The sequence below is a fragment of the Gadus macrocephalus genome, chromosome 11 (assembly GCF_031168955.1).
Source record: "Gadus macrocephalus chromosome 11, ASM3116895v1".
NCBI classification, from domain to species: Eukaryota; Metazoa; Chordata; class Actinopteri; order Gadiformes; family Gadidae; genus Gadus; species Gadus macrocephalus.
This window is the reverse complement of record NC_082392.1, coordinates 17,600,631-17,623,288: the sequence shown is the minus strand read 5'-3', so window position 1 is coordinate 17,623,288 and position 22,658 is coordinate 17,600,631. Positions and strand designations below refer to the sequence as shown.

General features: G+C 43.1%; 2 protein-coding genes across 2 annotated transcripts in view; both read right to left on the bottom strand.

The window, feature by feature from the left end:
• The window catches only part of cdk14 (cyclin dependent kinase 14), a 96,706-nt gene extending 92,542 nt beyond the window's left edge, over positions 1–4,164 (bottom strand). The window contains exons 1-2 of the mRNA XM_060064751.1: positions 3,681–4,164; positions 1,843–1,874 (exon numbers count right to left, since the gene is read on the bottom strand). Of these exons, the coding sequence (XP_059920734.1) occupies positions 1,843–1,874; positions 3,681–3,774 (126 nt within the window). The 5' untranslated portion in view covers positions 3,775–4,164. The remainder of the gene's footprint in view (positions 1–1,842; positions 1,875–3,680) is intronic.
• A 1,248-nt stretch (positions 4,165–5,412) lies between these two features.
• LOC132467740 (pituitary tumor-transforming gene 1 protein-interacting protein) lies at positions 5,413–12,209 on the bottom strand. The gene is made up of 7 exons (XM_060065260.1): positions 11,953–12,209; positions 11,644–11,690; positions 11,421–11,529; positions 10,373–10,481; positions 9,369–9,434; positions 7,416–7,462; positions 5,413–6,091 (listed from the first exon to the last, which is right to left on the bottom strand). The coding sequence occupies exons 1-7, from the start codon at positions 12,077–12,079 to the stop codon at positions 6,042–6,044; spliced, it is 555 nt and encodes a 184-aa protein (XP_059921243.1). The 5' UTR covers positions 12,080–12,209; the 3' UTR covers positions 5,413–6,041.
• Positions 12,210–22,658: the final 10,449 nt, after the last annotated feature.

Genomic DNA, 22,658 nt, shown 5'->3' with positions numbered 1-22,658 from the left:
TCTTCATCGGTCATGTTCATGGTATGGCTGCAGGCCAGTGAAATCTAATTCCCTCTTCATCCCTGCAGGAAACAGATTTTTTCCTACACTAAATTCTTTACATTCTTCCTCTGCAGCAGAGCCCATTTATAGCCAATAGCCAAGGCTAATTCCCGTGGCACTCATTTCTTGCGAGAGCTCTACTTCATGAGGTTTTTATCGTGCATTCCTCGTTCCAGAACAACATCAAGAACCAAAAAAGAAGGAGGGGGACGACCATCTCCCCGTCTCACAAATCACAAGAGAGCCGTCAAAGAGTCCCGATAAAGACGCATCGGCATTCACGATATTTACACTGAGCGGCTGCTTGCGAGCAAGCGGACAATGACTCCCATGCAAGGATCCTCTGGAAAAACCATAAAACATCTAATAGCGTGATGTTGAACGCGCTGAGCGCTCCGACCACAGACTCCGCAGAGGGCTGAGGCTGCACAGCGAGAGCCGGAGAGGGAAAACAGAATAACCCTAACCCTCGCCGTACCCCAGAAGAAGACGAGAGGGACTTTGAGCATCGAATCAAATGAATAAGAATCGGTTGCCCCTTTTTGTTGTTGAATTGGATGTGATACAACGCTCCCATTCAGTATCATTGTGTACGCGGATTGGTCAAATAAATACATGGAATAATGAGGAAGGGTCAGAACTAGAAGTTAAGTGCAAGTGAAGTGAGATTTGCATAATTTGGACAGAACTGGGTCCCTAAAGGAACAGGTGTGTTGAGACGGAGGGCAGCCAGGAGCACTACCACTAATAGCAACATTAAACTAGCGAAGATGTACCGCTCTACAGTATGTTTTGCATTTTGAGACAGCACACATAATGGGCACTTGAATACCTTTGTTATAGCTTTTGTTGGTGCATCTTTCAAATATCTTTTTCAAAAAATTGGGCTCTGTTTAAGACTAGTTGGCTTAACAGGCCTAGAATCAACAGGCCATGAATCGTGTGCAGTGCTCTTTTATGGAACCGCATAGGAGTCTAGAGACTGAAAGAAGCTGACCATGCCTTGGATAGAGATGCACGTCTCTATCCAAGACAAGTCTATCTGGTCTGGGTGTAAATGGGGAGGGAAGAAAAATCAATGTTACTTAAACTCAAAAGGTTGACCAAGCATAAATTCCCAGCCAACACATTAAATTGAACCTACCAGTACTCACTCGGCCCTATTGAGTAGCTCATCTAGTCAAAGCTTATACACGGGCAAATCAAGATGAGGAAAATACAGCAGATAGTAGGCGTGAGAGCGATAGAAAGGTATGTTGATAGATGGAGAGAGAGCGTGTGTGTCTGCGTGGCTGAAAGAGGTGGACAAACACCAGAGTAAAGATACCATTTACTATATAGAAAGAGACGAGAAGCAATTAACCGACGGCAGACCATCCTCAATGCTCTCCTATATTCGACTGCGTTTTTGTATGTTTTACAGCCGGGGCTCCCACTGAACCAGCAGACCAGATCCCATAAAGCAGCAGCAGAGCCCTGGAGGGACATCCGAGATGAGAGGGAGAAATGATGCTCTTCACATGAATACATTCCATGCGCACCACAGAGAGCAGGGTTTGCACACACAAAAGGCAAAAGTCCCCCACAAGAGGGACAATCCCCGTAACAGCTGCCTAAAAGCTCATGCTGACTAATTACATAGATTACACGCAAATTGTTGCGCACGATACCATTGGTTCAGTCGATGGACGAGGACAGAGAGAGATGGGTGTGGGTGGGTGGGTGGGTGGGAGGGTGGGTGGGTGGCGGGGGTTCAACAACAGCTCAAAACAAAAACGCCTTGGACTTTTCCCAACTTACTTCGTCAAAGCCGCTGTCCTCTTTCTTGAACGCTGTAGGGGGAAGAAAGAGAAGAGAGAAAGTAAGAGATATCCTGCCAAACACAGGGAACTTCTGAGGAACGAGCAACATCCTAGAGCCATGGGGGGGGAGGGGGTTGGTTGGGGGGGTACATTCTGTGTGCTTAGGAGACGCAGGAGAAGACCGGTGATGGCTCCGCATTTGTAACTGTTACACTGAGATTTGCCACGATTTTTGGACAGCAGACACTGAGGAAGAATTAGACATGGCGGCCATATCGGTGACCTTTCGTGATGGGCTATGTTAGCCAGACGAGCACCAGGAGAGCGATAACAGTGACGTGGTTCTAAGCGGAGCAGCTTTACCCCCTTGATCACATAAAATTCCTGGGGGGGGTCCTGTGATTGCTTTGTGAGAGCAATATCCATCTCGTTTAACAATAACTGAAGGTTAACCACTCTGTCCGGGAGATGCCGCCACCTTGACAGTCGCTGACGCATGACAGCTACCCCCCCATCCACAAGGTTTGGTCAATCACAAACACAATGCATACAGCCAACCCCCTCCCTGTCAAAGCCACTGTTTTAAGGTTAATCATTTCAACCTGGTTTTAATGGGCCGTGTCTCCGAAACAAACTAAGGGGACCCCAGATGGCTCCGGAGGAGGCTTGAGGGGGGAGGAGCTGGTGTGATGGGTGTGGTGGTGATGGTGTTTTTTTTTGGAGGGTGGGGTTGGTGGAGGGGGGTTAAATGACTTTTTCACGTCACAGTAAGTGTTTGGAGTCAGACTCCGGCTACTCGCTGGGCCATAAAATTGCAAATTCCCTCCAGAGGCTTTTACAGTCACAATTATTCCCCACTGTGGCCATATGACCAGATCACTGCCGTTTAAAAGACGGCCACACTGCACAATACAGTGTATTTCACTTACCAAAACCAGGATGGTCATCACGATGCAGAAGGCTTAGGTAACAGGCTATTTTAGAGTTTTTCTGATGTTTTTTAAAGTAGGAAGTGACAATTACATTAATGAGATATGTTGATTGATTGATGATTGCTGATTGATGGCACATTTTACAAAAGACTCAATTGAAGTTGGCATAGGCTAATTTTAATGATAGCCTATATTATATTGTTAAAATAGAAATGTCATTAACCTTGTGCCTGCAAGTCATTCTTTTTTTCTTTTGATTGTGTGGCTTTGATTAAAAATCTAGTGGGAAACTAGGCCTATAGACTATCTTAATATATATGTTTTTAGACGAAAAGGACAAAGAATCTCTATGCTGGTCAATCGATGAGTGAAAGTAGAGGCGCTGTGTTGGTTTAGAGGGGAGAAAAGAGGACCAATCCGCGCTGCCGGGAGAAAAAGTCAATGCCAATCTTTCTTCAACCGCAGGATCGACAGGACTGTAGATTTGAATTGAATGCAATTCTCATCTTATCCCACACAGGCTGCCTCTGTTAGCATTTGATTTTAGAAAAATAGGATACTCTCGACACGAAATGAAGATACAGACCTATATCGTTCGATAGAAATATGTAGGCCTATCCGAGATAGATATAGGTGGAGATCTAGATAGATAGCTAGATGGAGGAGATCTAGATCGATATATCGATAGATAGATCTATAGATGGAGATCTATATCGATTTATATACATAACTTTAATCTATATATGAACAGCATATGCATGTGGCATGCTCTTTCAGATGACTTTCATTCTAGTCCACCACTATTGGCGGTGGCTTTGTGACTTCACGTGTCTCGCAGCAACAAGGTTATCTTTTAGACAGATTTTAGTCATGCAATTCAAGCAAAAATAAAGACAGTTCTTACCAATGCTTCTGAAACTCTCGGATAAAGTTCTTCTCAACTTTTTCATTTTGCCGATTTTTTCTGCAGGCTTAGAAGCTGGCATCAGATCGCACATTTGGATGACTCGTCTGCAGCGGCTCCTCGAACACTGAATATAAGGTGAAGTGGTTCAAACTGTGGGCTTCGACGTTGTTGTCTTCCAAACCCCCTAAACACACGCACAGACCAGACTCTTATCCGTGGGGATTGGTTTGAATGCAAAAACGGCTTTTAAGAATGCCCCCTATATGTTTAGAATCTCAACTACATTTCTATTCCATTAAACGGACGATGCACCAAGCAGAGTGGTAGAGAGCCTATAACTGAGCTGTCGTCATTAAAAATCGGATCGTCTTAGTTTCTGCACCGAAAACTGTAAATGTTTTTCTTCGGGGTTTTTGTCCCACTCAGTCCCTGCTCCACCGCAATCTGGATGTCATTTTTGGGATTCTCTCTCTGGTTTCAGTGAGAGAGAGAAAAAAACACCCCAACCCGCCCTTGAATCTCCCTGTTGGTCGAGGAGAAGAGGACGGGATGTTTAATTCGCTATCAACGAAGTCGGTCAAACCAAGAGCCCGCCCCTCAGCCTGAAGGGAATGTTTTTAATGTGAGCGCAGCTTGCAGCGCAGACAGATCGATGGCGGTGACCCCCGTCTGCTAATGCTGAACTCTCCAACGTCCTTCTTGACCGACATTAAAACCTTCGATATCATCCTTTCCGTTCAAGTTCTTTAAAGACTAAGCCTAAGAAGGAGTTTTAATCAAAATCTCCGATCACATCACATCAGCAGATGTGTGGTATAAGACAAGTATTAACAAACTAATGGCCACTGGTATATTCACTGAAATAGATATTGACCTAAAGAATCTGGGTCTATTCGCTCACTTTTCCTGCGCCAATTGTTATCAACCATCAACTAATTTAATTGCCCCACGACCCTTTTTTAATCCAACACTATAAAAGTAATTTTGTAGGTTGATAGCCAACACCAACTGTTTGATGCAGGTTTACTAAAACAATGATACCTTTGATTGTGGTTGTTACCATATGTCATACTACTACTGAAAGGTTAAATTGTTTAGTTATTGGGTGCAGCCTCATTACGTTTAATTGGACTTCAGTGTAGTGGATGAGTTAATGACTCATCACTCATTTACACAGATTCACCACCTGGAGCCACCAGTCCACTCAAAGTACTGTGTGGCACTGTACCTGATGGACATGAATGCTAATTTGCCCTCCGTTTTTTACACTTTATCTTTAACTATTGGTTTATATTTGTCATATTATTGTTATTCTATGGTTATATTGTCTGTCGAGTGATTTCCTCCATCACTCGACTCAACTCCACATGTGCGTCTAACAAGCTCTTACGTTTCTCTGTGGTGGCTTACTGATCAATCCTTTACCTTAAACATTAATAAGCTAAACCTAAAGGGCATCCAGAGTCTTCTACATGGTGTGAAGGGGTTATTGGTGATCAGATTTGATTACTGACGTTACTGTAATCACCGCAGAGCAGGAGAACCGATCACGAGGCTGTTAGACCCTGATGACATGTCTAGAGCTTCTTGCGGCGGGTCTCTAAGGTAACATCAAAGAGTCTAGCCTGATGACACAGAAGCAGAAGATGATTCCCCTCTGCCAGAGTACAGCACAGACAGCCGACTGCTTAGGCTTCCAGAACAATCAGACAACATCCCACTACGTCAGTCGTTTTAATACACACTTTTATTGTATATGCACAACAAAACGGAGACTGATAAGAATATTTGACAATATATGTTTGAATTGCAAAGATGTATTCACATCTACCCTGTTGTTCTAGTCTACGTCTGGGGTTTGTCAGATCTGATAATCACCCAGAATTTATATTTGGTTTCACTTAATAATTCAATCCAATCATGAAGGGCCAACATTCAGTACTTCCTGAATCGCTGAACATTTGAATAAAGTATGGTTATCTGCAGTTTCACCGAAACTGACAACAGATCTGAACACAGGCTTAACATAATAGCTAATAGAAGAAAAGAGACAAAGAATGTTTAAAAACAATATACAATCAGTGCTAATACTGCTTCACTTCAGGCACACAGAAAATGTATTTCTTCTTCATTTATCTTTAAGATTATGTACAATGACAATCCATGTCTGGTCAATACAATACGTTCAAAAGTAGGATTTTACTTTAAATTACGTCTTTGTATAACTATTCAAATTGAATCATGGTTAAGCTAAAATGAAGAACTTGGGGTCAGTGAGGGTAGTCAGAACATTTCCTGGTGTGTGTGTATACATGTATTTATGTATGTGTGTGTGTCCCACTCTCCCACCCCATTGATTTACTCATTCTCAAGCTTGCTGTACTTGCTGCTGGAATCGGCCATCAAACCTGGAGGACGGAGATGGAAGTCAGATTAATAGTGACAATAAAATAAAAACATAATCGAAATATATCACCCTTTTTTTCTTCTTCAGTCATAGATAGTAGGAAGGACACGGGCCACCTCAACAAATGTGGACATGGTAAAGCGTTGCGACGTAGAACGGTGCACTCGTGTAGTGCATGTGGCACCGCGAGGCCTTCCCCTGGAGGATGCTCGGACTGAACGGTCATCCATCACTTCTGTCACGTCCTCCGAGCAGAACACAATGTCAGCGTCGCGTAGCCAGGTAGCACATCTCACCTTCGCTTACCGGAACGACAGGGTGTGTGCCCGTACGTGCACCCGTGCACAACTGCCGTGCAGGAGCACGGAAAGATTCCTCCCCCGTGCCGTTCTGTGTCTGGGCATTTCGAATTATGTCCACGTCATTCAAACCTCTTTGACGAATGACGGGCCATGACCTCCCAAGATGTCTACGGATCGGGTTGGTTTGTTCCTGCACAATGCCGCCGGAAGGGATGAACCGATAAAGGGCATGGGGGTTCTACGATGGCTGACCTTAAAAAGGCAATACATAACTTATATGGCGTCAATGCTCGTATGAACTCGATTTAAACTGATTTGCTTGAACAAAATGTATTCGTTTATAGAGGTCGTAGACAGCTTGAATGAATATTTATCGGGATGATGGCTTCTATAGTTAGCCTGCTATTTGCTATTTGCTGAGGGACTCGATACATGCAGTGTCAGGATACTGACTATGTGGTGGAAGAACCAATTTCAACCTCTAGAGGGGGTGGGGGGGGGGGGGGGTAAGCTTCTCTGGCTGAACAGACTGAACACATAACACCCTGCAGAGACTTTCATCATCCTCAGGTATACAACTCTCTCTGTTTACTGTGTAGAGACACATGTCCAGAGCAATCTAAATACTGTTCCTCATACAAGGGGTGAAAACTGGACGCATAAATGACACCAAGGAAAAATACATTATATTGACTGCTTCAAGGAAGAAAAAAATAATCAATGGCTTTTAATGTTCTCGGTCCGGTAACAAGAAGGGAAAACCTGCAGACATCATTAGGAGGTAATATAGCCTGACACAAAGCAAAGATGAATCGCCATCCAATAGATTCGTTCACATGGAGTTGGCGTTACCCTTCTGTTCTCTGTGCTTCTGGCAACGCTGAATTATTCTCTGCTGCTATCCAAACAGCAACAATAGTGAACAACTGCGCAGTTGGTATGCAAGACGAAATAAGGAACAATGTGCATTTATGCTAAACTGAGGTTCAAAGAGAGGTGTCTGTGTGTTTGGAGGAGACATACCATACTTCCTCCTGATATCCTCATGCCGGTTCTTTCTCTCCCCGGTCCTAGAAACAGCAAGAGGAAGCGTGTTAAAAATGTAAAAATAGTCCCCATATGGTATAAGCTTTGGAGCTACCACTTTAAAAATAAAATAAAGAAATAAAACACCCTAAAAACTGCTGACACATCATGGGGATAAAAAACACACACAAGAAGCAAAATCCTGCTACGTGTGTTTAGGGTCCCCGGGTATCGACTTCATGTCATTGTTTACATCCCATAATGTACATGGCTAATTGACAGTGAAAGTGGCCGTGCTTCACACAGTGAGTGTAACAGCACCCGTTCGTCAGCCCTGCACACTGCCTGTTCTGGGGGAATACAAAGGATCTGCCAAGCTGTTTTCCCTGTGCCTTTGACTTCCAGGGGGCATTAAATCCACTCCATCTTCACACAAAGGGTAGGCGTAAATCAGGCGGGGACTTTGTTGCCAGGTTGTGATCTGTGAGCAATCAGGGCAACAGAGAGACGAGATGGGGCCACCTGCCATCTGCAGCCAGCTCCAGCCTCACAACCCCCCCCCTCCACACCAGCCCCTAAAACATAGCCACAGATATTGGCAACAAGTGGGGAGGACAGAGGAAGAGTGGATGAGGATTTGGAAGAGATTAAGTATGCTTCTGGTCGGAGGGAGCAAAATCGACATGCTAAACGTGGCTTAAAAGGCAATCACAGTTCAAGTTGACTCAACATTTGAGCATGTCAAGAAAGTCAAGTTCCCCATCTTCATAACACCCAGAACTCAGTCCCCCTCTCTCTCTCTCTCTCTCTCTCTCTCTCTCTCTCTCTCTCTCTCTTCTCTCTCTCTCTCTCTCTCTCTCTCTCTCTCTCTCTCTCTCTCTCTCTCCTCTCTCTCTCTCTCTCTCTCCTCTCTCTCTCTCTCTCTCTCTCTCTCTCTCCTCTCCTCTCTCCTCTCTCTCTCTCTCTCTCCCAAATCTCACAACTGTCAGACCATCCTTGGTGAATACAAAGCTGAAAAATAAACCTATTTATCTCTAGGTTAGATTAGATTAGATAGAATAGAACCGCAGATTTGGTGCAGCAGCAGTCAAGGGGTTGGAGCCGTGATTACAGTGTGTGTGGTTGCATGTGTGGTGACTGTCGTCATTTCCCCTCCAGACACTTGGTGTCCAGCTGGACCTGGGCTGCTGCCTGGCTCCTCCGCGCTGCCTCTCCACCAGAGATGTCTCCCAGGCCCGGCCTACACTGATCCCACGATCCGCTCCTCGTGCCTGGGTGTCCGTTTAGCAGGAAAGACACTGTGTATGTAGGTCAGTGCACTGATACTAACACTGGGGCTCTGATGGCTCAGCCGTGCACAGGGGCCCAAGTGAAGTCTGGCTCAGGCAGACATAAACCCCGGACACGTTCCCCGTCCCTCGCTCGTACACGAGCAAAGGGAGGCTTGAGCTTTCGCTGCAGCCCTGCGAGTGATGATAAGCCGCAGTCGGCCCAACTTTCTTTCTGCATGAACGCATACATTTAACAGCCTATCAGCAGGCTATGCTGAGAGGATGAGCTGGGAGACACTGTGGAGAGAACCCGGACGAAACGAGAAGAACCCAAGGCTCCGACATTCAGTCAGGCGCCGGAAGAACTTTAGACGAAGAGGAAATTCGCCGTCCTAGGATGGCGAAACCACACACACCGCTCTCTAAGTGAACGTTTTCACGACCAATGCGTGGACGCAGACATAAGCGCCAGTTACCTGACCTCAAGAACATTGGGCGATTTTGTACGATTTGCCTGTTGCGCCCTTGAATTCCCAAAACAAGAACAAAGTGTCCTTTCCATAGTATAGTATAGCTAGGCCGTTTGCGGGCTGCCGAGTGTGGTAACATCGTTAGACGTGGCTTCTAAATCAAAAGGCAACAGAAAAGATAACGCTAATGTTGGACTGGTTCCTCTCACCGCTCTTCAGCACGCTGTCTGATCTCCTCTCTCCTCCTGGTGAACTGTTCGTCATCTTGGTCAGGCCTGGAAACACACACACACACACACACACACACACACACAGAACTAGTGACATTTCCAAATCACTGCCAGAACGGCTGTGTTGTAATAAAGCAGTAACATTGCTAGAAGAGGCACATAAGCGGGCATACCAATCGAAATACTTTGCTGATGACATGTTTGAATCTGCAACTTTATCTTCAAACAAAACTGGATGAATTCTGACGTTTTACTTCCATCTCCTGAACTGCCCCATGGCCCATCTTTTTCAACATTACTATGCCATGTGTGAGCGGCGCAAAACAGAAACGTTCCACAATGTAGCTGCACGAGTGAATCTGTGCCTAAAAGGTTATCCCTGTAATTGACTGGGAACTAGGTTTAGAATAGGCTTTAGAAACTCCTTTATGTATCTAAGTCGTGCCCTAAGAGTAAAGTGGATGCATGGCTTTCAGACCACAAATGAAACATATTTTACCTTTCAAGTAAAGTCAGGAAAATGTTCACATAAAAAAGAATTGCTGTGCTTTATCAAAAAGAGCTCTTGGCCTTTTCAAATGGATAATCATACTTGCGAGAGTGACAGTTGGGTGTCAAGCCAGAATGCAGTTGATTGACTTTGTGAATCCCCCACGTATTTATTTATATACTTTTGACATCTGACTGACGCCTTGGTTTCTGCATAATAAGAGCATCACACAAATCCCCAGACACATGACAACTGTATCTTGTGTTGAGGCTAGTCTAGGGTCTGAGCAATCTCTTCTCCAGAGAATGAGTTTTGATGCTACACTGCAGTACACTCAATGCTGTATTTTGATGCTTTGTATTAATAAGCATTTCCCTGGTGGTTCCATTTTACGGTTTGCTTCAAAGCGCTATAAAAGGGTAATTTAACCATCACTTTTTTTCCTTTGGGTAACAGCAGCAGCCTGTTTAGGTCACCTTTTGTTTAGTCTTACCCTGAACGACATCTCCTACAGCAGCAGCACCAACAGCAGCATACAGAAATGGCGATTAGGATGCTCCCTGCCAGCATTGCCATGGCGATAATCAGGACCTCAAAGTTCACTGTGAAAGAAAAAAACAAAACAGACGCATAGTGAACATCTGCTCTCGTCATCTGGAACCCAATAATCTCAAGGAAATATTTTGACAATTGCTAGAAAACATACTGAGTGCATAATGTGACAGGTTGTGTTTCACACAGGAGGCAGAAAACGAAACCTTCTTATTAACTCCTATTAATGAAATATAAAAGAATGCTGAAGAATAAAATTATGGGTTGCCTCAAAAATAGCTCTGGCGAACCACAAAAGCAAGTTGCAGTTGACCGATGAAGCAATGCTGCCACCCAGTGTCAATGTAGCGCAACTACACCTACTGCATTTGTGACAATGAAACTAAACGAAACTTAAGACACCAGACTGCTCTAGCACATATTTGCATGTTGGAAAGTTGGGGTTATTTTTGGACAATCCACCAAACACACACCTTTAACTTATGTTTGATATTACTTGTGCCTAGAGACAGGAATCGAGTCTTATAAACCTATGCTTTGATTAAAGTAAGAACACAAAGGAGAAAATACCATATATAACTCTCGTGTTAACACAAAAAAAAGTGTGTGTGTGCCTGTGCGTGTGCGCGTGTATGTGTATGTGTATGTGTATGTGTGTGTGTGTGTGTGTGTGTGTGTGTGTGTGTGTGTGTGTGTGTGTGTGTGCGTCCCAGTGCACATGAAATGGCTTTAAATAAGAAGACGAGAGCAAAGTACGTTTCTCTCGTGTTAACACAAAAACCCATTTCAGTAAACCCGAAGAAGTGATGTTTGGGAAGCTCCTCCCCAAATAATGTCATGATGAAACTAACATAAATGGATAAATGCATAGTGAACATTTGTCTCTATTTGACTGCAACATGTCCCAGTTTAAAAAAAACTGAGGTGATACACATTATTTACTGGTGCATGTGCTTGTGCGTGTGCGTCCCAGTAGACGCAGCACCCACCCCAGCAGACTCCCCAGCGCGCGTCGGACAGCTTGCATTCCGCTGAGGAAGGGAGCAGGTGGCTCACGGGGTAATCCGTACAGGTGTCGTTGGTGTAACACCATAAACACTACGCAGAAAGCAAAAAACATGTCAATAACCAAAGTGATTTTGATAGTGATCTTCGTTATGATCTCCACACAGCCACACAATGTAATGAACCAGAAGGTCCTCTGGGCCTTACCTTGGATGACTGGAGACAGGAGTTGCATGTTGTGGATGCAGAACACGCTGGGAAAATGAAACGAACATTTAGAGACTTACTGAGGCTGACCTTTGTGCCAAATGATGACTACTTCTACTTTCCCCAGTTGGATTTGATGGCTGATCGCAGTGTGACGCATTTTAAAGACAGTATGCCTTGCAACAAGTTCTACAGAAATGCAAGGACTGCATGTGGCAAACAAAGCTTATAAAGTAGTAGTGGTAGAATTGTGAATATTAGTAGTATGACTAGTGTAGTACTAGTACAAGTATAAAAGTTGGTGCTTACGCTTCGCTGGAGGTGTGACGTTAACGTCCGTTTGGCATTCCGTCTGGCCGATGAAAACGAACAAAACTACTGTGAAGAACACCGACATGGCGACACAATTTTTGTGTGAATGATTCATATTCGTCATTCAATCGAGCAGGGTAAACGTTAAATAACAGTGGTCATCAAATCGGTCTAATCCAGGGGTTCTCGTTCTCGCCCTTCTGATCCTGTGGTGTTATCGCTGATGAACTGGTACTTCCTGGATGTGTTGAGGTGGGCGTGTCAGTCACGTGCCAAGCCTGGCGGGGGGAGCTTGTCTTCAGCCTTCATTGTAGCAATGGAGAGAGGACCGTGAATTTTGGCGTTATCCCGGTCTACCGCAGCGATATTTCCCGTCTCTTATTTCGTACGTAAATTAACAGTCCCGGATGAGAATAAAATTACCATTACAAAAAAACTACAATGACAAGAAGAATAGGTATTGATTCTAACCCTTGATTGAAAATGTGAAAAGCAATATCCGACACATTTATCAATCGAAAGTCCCGCCCCTCTCTCTCTATTCTCTCACCGCTAAACATACTGCCTATCTTTAAGATTCGATCCAACTGGTAACCAGTAGCCTATCTATACTGATTTACAATCTATCTGATCGTGGTAAATACTACATTACATTTTTATTTGTGATATCTTTCCATGCATACTGGTCTTGGATCACATCAAAGCATTATTGCCAATTCCATTAACCTACATTTCGTAACGAGAAAGGAAAGACAAGTTGCAATGTCTCTTTTGTAAATTTGTCTAATGGTGAGGAAACCAGTAACTAATCGTTATGCGAATCTTTTCCTTGTGATTATTTAGTAGAACGAGTTTCAAGAAAATTGAAATTAATGTAGGCTATAGAAGTTTTGGGAGGGCACTGATCAATTACATTAAGCTCCACTGGTTCTGAGTAGAAGTTTGGCTGATCAGTTAAGTAAATAAATATTAATGTATATGAATGCCATATAAATTGTCCCATCTGTTGTTTAGACGCATATTTTTGCAATATACAAAGTTTAGTTTCGTTGTTTTGGCCATACTGGACTGGAGTGCATTCGCCACTAGGTGGCGGTAGGATTCTAGGCAAGGATGCAAACGGTCGGTCAGAACATAGAGGTAGGAGGGCGCCAAAAACGAGGAACCGCATGGCAAAGTGTATACAGCATGAATTGGAATGTTTTTTTAATGGAGTGTAGGCCTACTTTACTTCTCCTAGCCATTTTTTCTGACATGCATTACATGTGTACATTTGTGACATGATACTGCAAATACATTTTCCCTGCACATTATGTCGTTTCCAATTTATTTTAGACACTAGGCCTATACAAAATGCGTTTAAGAAGAATTCATGCTCTTTGTTTCAACATAGTTTGCCCAACAATGTCTTTCATATCGAGTGTCAATCTGTGCAGCAATTTTTCTAAATATATAAGATATCTCTTTGAATAAAATATTTAATTTGCGCTTGCATCTGTCATGCATCACAATTAAAGGTAACAAACTGAATGGTTGAACCTTCTGAATCCCGTCTCATGTGTTGGACATATGCTTCACCTGGCCGCTGTTTCCCCTCAGAGAACTAAAACTGCAATAGCAGCTGTCCTATTCATCAAATCCTGTGTAAAAAAAATGAACAAAAGATGTTCCCTTTTTGTTGCAGAAAATTACCTCAATTATGGTACAAATTCATGCATCTATTTATCTCTTAATTGTTGCGAAAATTGCGCATATTTAAATAGCATATTCTCAAGATGGCGTTTGTTTCTTTGGAATATCCCAACTTTTCAGGTAGGCTTCACTGAAACGTTTTTTTTTAACAAGTTTTGCATCCTATACGTTCTTACATTATGCATTAGTAAGACCTATTCCATGCCTTCATATAATATCACAAATTATTTTAAATGATACAGCCCCTTTCAAGTACCGAAAGCTCTTTGTGTGTGTAGCAACCATCGTGATGCACAGCTGCCAGTATGGGCTACAACGCTCACCAAATACTGGCTCTCCCGCTGGAGAGATCAGGAATGATCCAATAAGGGACAGGGGATGATTAGGGGGCGATGCTGGTACAAGAGCCAGGTTTGGAACAGGCTGCACCTGTGTCAAGCTTTGAACAGGACATCAGCGTTGGAACCCCTTCTCTTGCGATGAGTGTAAGGAGAGCTTGATAACCGCATGGAGACCTTGGTTTAACGTCTCATCCGGAAGATGTTGCTCTTCAACAGAGCAGCTGTCGTTGTCCTGGGGCATTGAGGACACTACATAGGACAGAGGTATGAGCACCCCCTATTGGTTCTCCACCACCTCTACCTGCACAAACTGGTCTCCCATCCAGGGATGGACCAGGATCAGCCCTGCTTAGCTTCCAGAGAAGCCACTTTATGGTTCCGCCATATAAACACCAAGAGTGAGAACCGTGGCAGTATGAATACGAAATAGCATTGGGCTGCCAATGTGCATCGGATTTATTAGGTCACAACGGGAAGGTCTAACAGGGCCAAAAGACGGGCCACAATGCACCTCGACCCTGCGTTGCAGCAAGCGGGCCGATTCCAGTCATCAGTGTGCAGAGCACGGCGCAGCCTTCTTTCTCTCCCTCTCTACACTTTCCTCTCGCCCTTTTCCACTTCCATTTTTTATCCTTCCCCACTCCTCTACTGCTGTGTCTCTTCCTCTCCTCCGTCTCCTCTGGCTCAGTGGTGTGTTTCCATGAGATAAGACCCTTGCTCATTTCACACATGAGCAGAGTGGAGTTGGTTGAGGTTGTGCGTCTTTATTTTGTGTGCGTGTGTGTGTGTGTGCATGTGTGTGTCTGTGTGTGTGAGAGAGTGTGTGCATGCTGAATTGTTGATACCTTCATCTACATCCGAGTATGTGCACACTTGTATGGCACTGTGTGGGTGTAATGTGTGTATGTGTGTGTGTGTGTGTGTGTGTGTTTGTGTGTGTGTGTGTGTGTGTGTGTGTGTGTGTGTGTGTGTGTGTGTGTGTGTGTGTGTGTTTGTGTATGTGTGTGTGTGCACGCACATGCTTGAATGTGCGCCAGCGTGTCTGTGTTTGTGTGTGTGTTCCTGTTAGTTTGTAAATGGCTTCTTATGTTGGCTGGAAGCAAAGTGTAGTTGTACAACAAAGTTTCGGGCCGCTTTTCTTAATTTTTGTCATAGGTTGTTACACGTTACTTCATAAGGCTATTATCATTTTGTTGTATAATATATAGTCTTTAACATGCAAACGCAATTTGCAATAATATGTCCCCTGGCGAATAAGCAAAGGAAGAAACTTCTCCCCACATGGAAAATTAGGAGGGATCCAAAAAGTGATCTGATAATAACCGCACTCTCAATGTGATTCCAGGGAACACGCTTTCATGGCTGGTGGACTCCAGGTCGTCCTCTGACAACACGTGCTTCTCCCACTCACTTTATAAAGGTGCCAGCGTTGAATATAGCAATTTAATCTATACCTTATAAGAGCTTGAGGCTGTGTAGTTATTAAAGAACTGTCACAGTGAACCCTGTCTCCCCTAGAGAGAGGGTGAATATACAGAACACCTTCACATCACCCACGCGTAAGATTCAGCATTTACCATCTGGTAAAGTGTAAAAAAATGACAAGCTGGCAAATGAGATATCTATCTGTTAGAGCCGAGGATACTGTGTTTTATGGGCATTCTGTTGCACACAAAACCCGTTGTCTGTATGTTGCTTAAGTATGAAGAAAAAAGGCTCCAGTATCAACAACATAATAAGCCATCTCTAGTTGGGTTGCCAAAGGTAAATATTTAGTACCTGTCTTTTGACATTTTCTACGAGTGGTATATTTCGTGTGGTATATAACCTGTGGGCTGTATATGTCAAAACAAACATTTGTTCACTTGCTCAGACTTAAGAATAAATATTATTCAAAACAAAATGTTTATATCATTTTAAAAGGTAGCTTTCAGCACAAACGTATTTAGCTATAATTGATGTATTTAAATATTTGAATCGTTCCTTTTTTTCATCATCACATGTTGAATAACTGAATATCTAGCATCATCAATAGGCTACGAAGGTCAATACAAATCTCATGTCGACATCTTTAAATTTCTCCTGGCTTCTCCCTCCCTCTGTGTTCAAATACATTCTAATTGTATCATTTTTCCCAGCGTGAAAAAGCACAGCGAGGCTTTAGACATAATGTAGAGCCCCATAATGGGGCTTGAATGGATGCAATTAGAGTAGCTGAATATGAATTATTGACTCATAAATCAGGCTGGTGGTCAGGTAATAAGCATACACTTGCGAAGTGGCAACAAACAATGGGCTGATTACTGACCAATTACCTGGTTAATAATGCTTTCCCGGAGAAAGCCTGTTGACTTGTCACAACACGGGGGCGGCCATAATGGACTTATTAAGGGCCTTGTAAACATGGTAGGGAAAAGGTAGCACAGTCTACCAAACCCCTGGACTCTCTCATGTGGTTATTAGCTGTGCTGAATATACCGTGTGACCGGACCTCGGTAGGGTTTAAGCTTCGGGTCAAAGCTAATCCAATCGAATCTCTCTATCACATGAACTGCGGATGTCTGTCACGATGGAAGCTTCGGTGCGGCTAATAGACGCTCTGAATAGCGCCTGACTCCGCCTCTAAAGAAGTCACCCACAGGGAGGCTGATTTGTATAATCCTATTTCATGTCATGCGTCCCCTTTCAACCCTCCTCGTGGACCACCAACGGCTGCCCCTATGCTACTATTATATATCTACTTCGTCTCTGGTGCTAATAAACGACCACCGCCCCAGGGACTCTCACACCCCCCGGCTCCCTACTCGCTGCTGATCCCTTCGGTCGTAAGAAAAAAACGGCCATTTTGAAAATTGAATTTGGCTGGCAATTTCTCCTCATGGCTAATCCCTTGGCCGGCCTGCGGGATGAATGGCATGTAATTATTGGCTGTTCACTCAGTGTGCACTTGCTGGCTGTGGCATTCTCCCCCCCCACGTCCCCCCCCACGTCCCACACACACATACTCTCCATACTCGCCGTTCAATCGAACAAATTGCCGTTCTCTCATCCTTTCCTCGTATCATCCAACCTCCACCTTCATGGTGTTTGTCTTACTGCTCTCAGCTCTGTCCGTCTCTCCTACGATTTGTGGAGTCGGTAGTTACCTAGAGAGAGATTGAGTGAGAGGGAGATGGAGTGGGAAGGAGATAGAGAGAGAGGGAAATTGAGAGAGAGGGAGGGAGATGGAGAGAAAGATGGAGCGAGAGAGAGAGAGAGAGAGAGAGAGAGAGAGAGAGAGAGAGAGAGAAAAAGGAAGAGAGAGAGGGTGCTCTTTTTCTACTTTATGGACAAAAAAGTCAGGGAATTGCCCCCCCAACCTCACCCTCCATCACCCCAAGCTCCCCCCTGTTGAAATCATTTTCTTGGGGAATCTATCAGAGTCGGGCATCAGAGAGAGCAAGGGCCAAGCTAAACTCCTCCATTCTTTGAGGACACATGTTAATAAAACAGCCAGCAGATAACGGTAATTACCTCTCACTGCCTCGCCTGCCGCTTGCACGGAGAGTGAGAGAGCATGAGAGAGAGAGAGAGAGAGAGAGAGAGAGAGAGAGAGAGAGAGAGAGAGAGAGAGAGAGAGAGAGACAGAGAGAGACAGAGACAGAGAGAGAGAGAGAGAGAGAGAGAGAGAGAGAGAGAGAGAGAGAGAGAGAGAGAGAGAGAGAGAGAGAGTGTGGAAGAGAGCCAGAGTGGTCTGCCTCCTCTTCAGTCGACGTTCAAAAGATTCATTTAGTTTTTTAATTAGGGTGCACCTTGAGTGGAACACCAACTGCCCTGGAGGTCGATGCCCCTCCCCCACCTCCGAACCCCAACCTTACCACCACACACACACCACCACCACCACCACACACACCAACACACTACTACACCACATCATACGCCCACACACACACTACCACTCCACAACACAAACACACAGACACACACACTTCTCTATCATCGTTTTATTAGCATAAGTAATTAGAGGTTCTTGTTCGCCTGCATGGGCTTGCAATTTTAAAACGAAAGCGCTGATCTCATTTGATTGATCTGTAGTTTTGAGAATGGCTTCCTTGTACAATTAAGATAACACATCCAGAGTGGATGAATGGATGTCTGGTTGGGTGAATGGGGGGGGGGTAGATGAATGGATGGATGAATGGAAGGGTGGACGGATTTGAGGATGGATGGATGGATGAATGGAAGGTTGCATGGATTTGAGGATGGTTTGATGGTTGAATGGAGAGATGGATAGATGGATGGATGGATGGATGGAGAGATGGATAGATGGATGGATGGATGGATGGATGGATGGATGGATGGATGGATGGATGGATGGATGGATGGGGGATGGATGGAAGAATATATGGATTGTATAATATATTTTGTTGTATAATATATAGTCTTTAACATGCAAACGCAATTTGCAATAATATGTCCCCTGGCGAATAAGCAAAGGAAGAAACTTCTCCCCACATGGAAAATTAGGAGGGATCCAAAAAGTGATCTGATAATAACCGCACTCTCAATGTGATTCCAGGGAACACGCTTTCATGGCTGGTGGACTCCAGGTCGTCCTCTGACAACACGTGCTTCTCCCACTCACTTTATAAAGGTGGATGGGTGGATTTGGGGGATGGATGGAAGGATGGATGGTTGGATGGATGGCGACGGATGAATGGAAGGATGGGGTATTGATGGATGGATGAGTGGACATGGGGGAGGTGGGCCTCATGTAGTGGAAGCGTTGAGGGAACATTCTTTAAGCTATTATCTCCTCTTTTGTTCTTAACTCTCCACAGCTCTGTGAAGACTTAAGGGGATCGAGAGAAGAGCTTATACTTATCTTTTCTTATTTTATATGGACTACCAAGCCTGAGGGCTCGTGTCATTTCATTGATTTGACTTCAGACAGAATATGTTGGATAAGGAGGTCTACAAGTAAAGTGCATTGACATTTGAAACATACATAAACTATAAGGGTGTAATACCATTATAATACCATAGCTAGCTGCAGAGTTAGGAATGACTTAATATCAGTCCATTCCTGTGTTGGCTAGATTCAGGATTGTTCATTATTTGCCATAATCCTTTCTAGATGATCATGGCCATTTAGCAACACACACAAGCAGAAGAAGACTATGCTTGACTCAGTGAGTTTATTTAGGTAATTGAACAAAGAATGAATCAATGTATTCTGAAATAGTAATTATGTTACCGTATCGCAAAACAAACCATAAAGATAATTATATTCTATAATCAGAAAATGAACAAACGGGGATCATACCTGTTGAGGTAGTTTTATTTATTTTCTTTGTCTTATCGTGCCCTTCACTCTCTCCTCAAATATATAGTTTTATTCAGATTCCCACTTTTGAGGATGCAAAGTTACATTCAATATAATACGTAAATACTTATGTGTAAAATATTATAATCATATCAACTCTGCACAAACTCTTTTCCCCCCCAAGTTATAATATAAATGTGCTGGTTATGAAAGTCACATTGGATTAGCTGTTGCATCATTGCTATACGATGCCGGAGTGAGCTGCCGGAAATAGCTTCAGACACATTTTGATTTGATAAAAATATAGGCTCTCATCAGGAGTTTGTTACGTTCATCAGATGTCCAGATGTGATTCGAACGACAAAGTAAAGGATAATTTAAGCTCAAACCCCTTTTTTATTAAGGCCACCGACGTTGATTAAAACAAATGGGTAGAGAATAGGTGGTTTTAATTTGACTAATCATGTTATGGCAAGAAACATACACTCATCGTGGGAAGATTGCTTCCCGTCTGTTGCAGATGGTTCCAGGCCTGGATGTGTGCATTTGAGCACGCCTATTAGTCTGCCGTTGAACAGTCTTACAGAACAGAAAAGCAGAGAGGCAATGAAAGACTATTTGAATGGCGGTTCTGACAACGTCATTTGCATTCCATAATTAACTGTCTCTCAGCCCCCCCCAAATCTCTAAAACGACATGCACCCGCATTGCACGCTTGGTGCACGCTTACACACACACACACACACACACACTCGCTCACACACACACATCCACACACACTCACTCAGAGACACACACACACAGTCACTGGCCAACAATTCTTCTCCCGTGAATTAGCTCAGTGTTGCCCCGGTAACAGGTCTTTATCAAAGACCAACACACTGAGGTGGGTGAATGCCTTGTGTCAGACAGAAGAGCTTTTAATTTGCATGCTTGTATTTTAGAGAGAAAATTAGGAAGAGACAGGGTAGAAAGGGAAAGAAAGAGAGAGAGTGAGAGGTAGGTAGAGAGGGAGAGTGCACCAAAGCCAGGAGAAGCGCAAGCAAGAAAAATAAAAGCTTCAATGAAACAATAGAGATGAGAACAGTGACTTCACAGTTAATCGTTAGTACTCCTAATGGCTTGGTGTAAAGTTTTCTTATCCGTTTTTCTTTACAGCAGCTTGTTTTCCAGCACAGACCAGACAAGGTGCAAATCAGTTAGTCTTTCTAGCTCAACACTTTCACAGCTGCTTGTTGAAAAACCAAATGACAACTTTGTCTCCCTTCTAGAGTCACTTTGTCGCTACCAAGTGCATTTAACTCTAATAGCAATTACGACCATCATAGCACTAAATATGACAGAACATTCTCCACTGCCCATCCTTCTGCAAACTGCTTGCTGACTCTAACAACAAATGGATCTGGCAACAGACAATCAATGGAAATGCAGTTGGTCATATGAGCAATTTTGTGGTTTATTCAAACTAAATGCGCACTGATGACTTTTCTATGCATCAGACTGTACGGTACTTGTGTGTGTGTGTGCTTGGATTGTTTTGATTTGACCTGATTGGTTTATGAGAGAATGCAATCACAGTGCAGCACGCTGGGGCCAATGGGGTGCCAGGTAGCCGAGTGGAAAAGATAACCGAGCGAGCGGGCTAATAACCAGCCAACGGAGTGGTGTCTCAGAGTAATGGCTATCGAATGCCCTCCTGAATAGGAGAGGTAATCAAAGCATGGGTGTAATTACCAAGTGCTCCACACTCTTCTTTAAAACCAACTGGCTGACCTCTGTACCGCGAACGACAGAGGTAAGGGATCGAAAGGATAGTAGGTAGATAGGTGGGGTGGGATGGGAATTAGGACAGGATGCACTAGACTTATGCATTATGCCAGGAGAAAAGAGAGACAAGCATGGACACATTTCTTGATAACTTGTGCGTTTACGTTTCCGACACTTAATTATTAGCCTTTTCCTTCAATATTAGTGAACAACATTTCAAAAGACAACATAGAAAGCCCATAGGTTAATCCAAATCTGTATATAAAATTTTATTTTGTTCCAGAAAAACAGTAACCATGACAACCACAAAATGTAATTATTGTAAGTCGCTTTGGATAAAAGCGTCTGCCTAATTCCGTAAATGCAATGTAACCAATATATATTTTTGCCCTATACGGACGAAACACGGCCAAAAGACGAGAATAAATTTCGACTTCTTTCAATTATATATATATATATATTAGTGGTGGGCATAGATTAATTTTTTTAATCTAGATTCATTCCAAAATTAATCTAGATTAAAATGGCAAACGGCAAAAAAATTGTTTTTTTACCTTGACAGCGGTCAATTATATTAGGCAATGGTGATTTATCAAATATAATTCACCGCCGGAAGTTGTGAAGTGCCCATGCAAGTGAACGGAGCATAAACAAAAATAATTGACAGCTGAACGTTGGGAAGGCCCATGCAAGTGAATGGAGCAGTCTACAGCATTGAGAAGAGCCGTGTAATAATCCATAATAATGTAAGGTTTAGAAGTTAAATATTTGAAAGTTGTAGAATAAATTAATATAATTTATATTGGAGTTAATTTGCTATAAATGTACTTAAAATTTATAGTCAGTTAATCATTTACATATTTATGTTACACAATTATTACATATTTACATGTTTACATTTTTAACACAGTAAGGATATTCTGTTGAATCTGTCTCTCTGATTCCCTAACGTTTACCTCAGTCTAAATTCTAGCTTCTGATTGGTTAGTTCAGTCACGTGATGGGTCCGAACAAGGAAGTGTTTGAAAATAGATTAACGGCGATATTTTTTTAATCGCGCGATAAAAGTTTCGCGTTAACGTAGCCGTTAACGCCGATAACGGCCCACCACTAATATATACATATATATTTTTATATATATATATATATATATATATATATATATATATATATATATATATATATATATATATATATATATATATATATATATATATATATATATATATAACAAGCCTAAAAGGCAACATGTTCTCTCACTTGAATGCACTGTAGGTAAGATTTAAGAACGAATATTTTTGTGTATTTCTTTTGAAATTGCTGAGCCATCCGTTTGCTACTATAGGTGAACTGCTCCCTGACAACATCTGTTTCAAATTGAGCTGGCTTGTCTCTCTAGGATTTTTGACCAGTACCAGCTCATTTATGAGCTCAACTGGTCGTGCATAGCCAGTTGACACTGTTGAAAGGTCAGCGGTTTGGAAACTACTTTCTTAAGTTTTAATATTTTGCGGCAAAGGTCCGTTTATCAGCCCCGCCAGCCTAATAGTGGAACACTTCTGAAACCTAATAAAAGACCATCCATCTGAATAGATTTC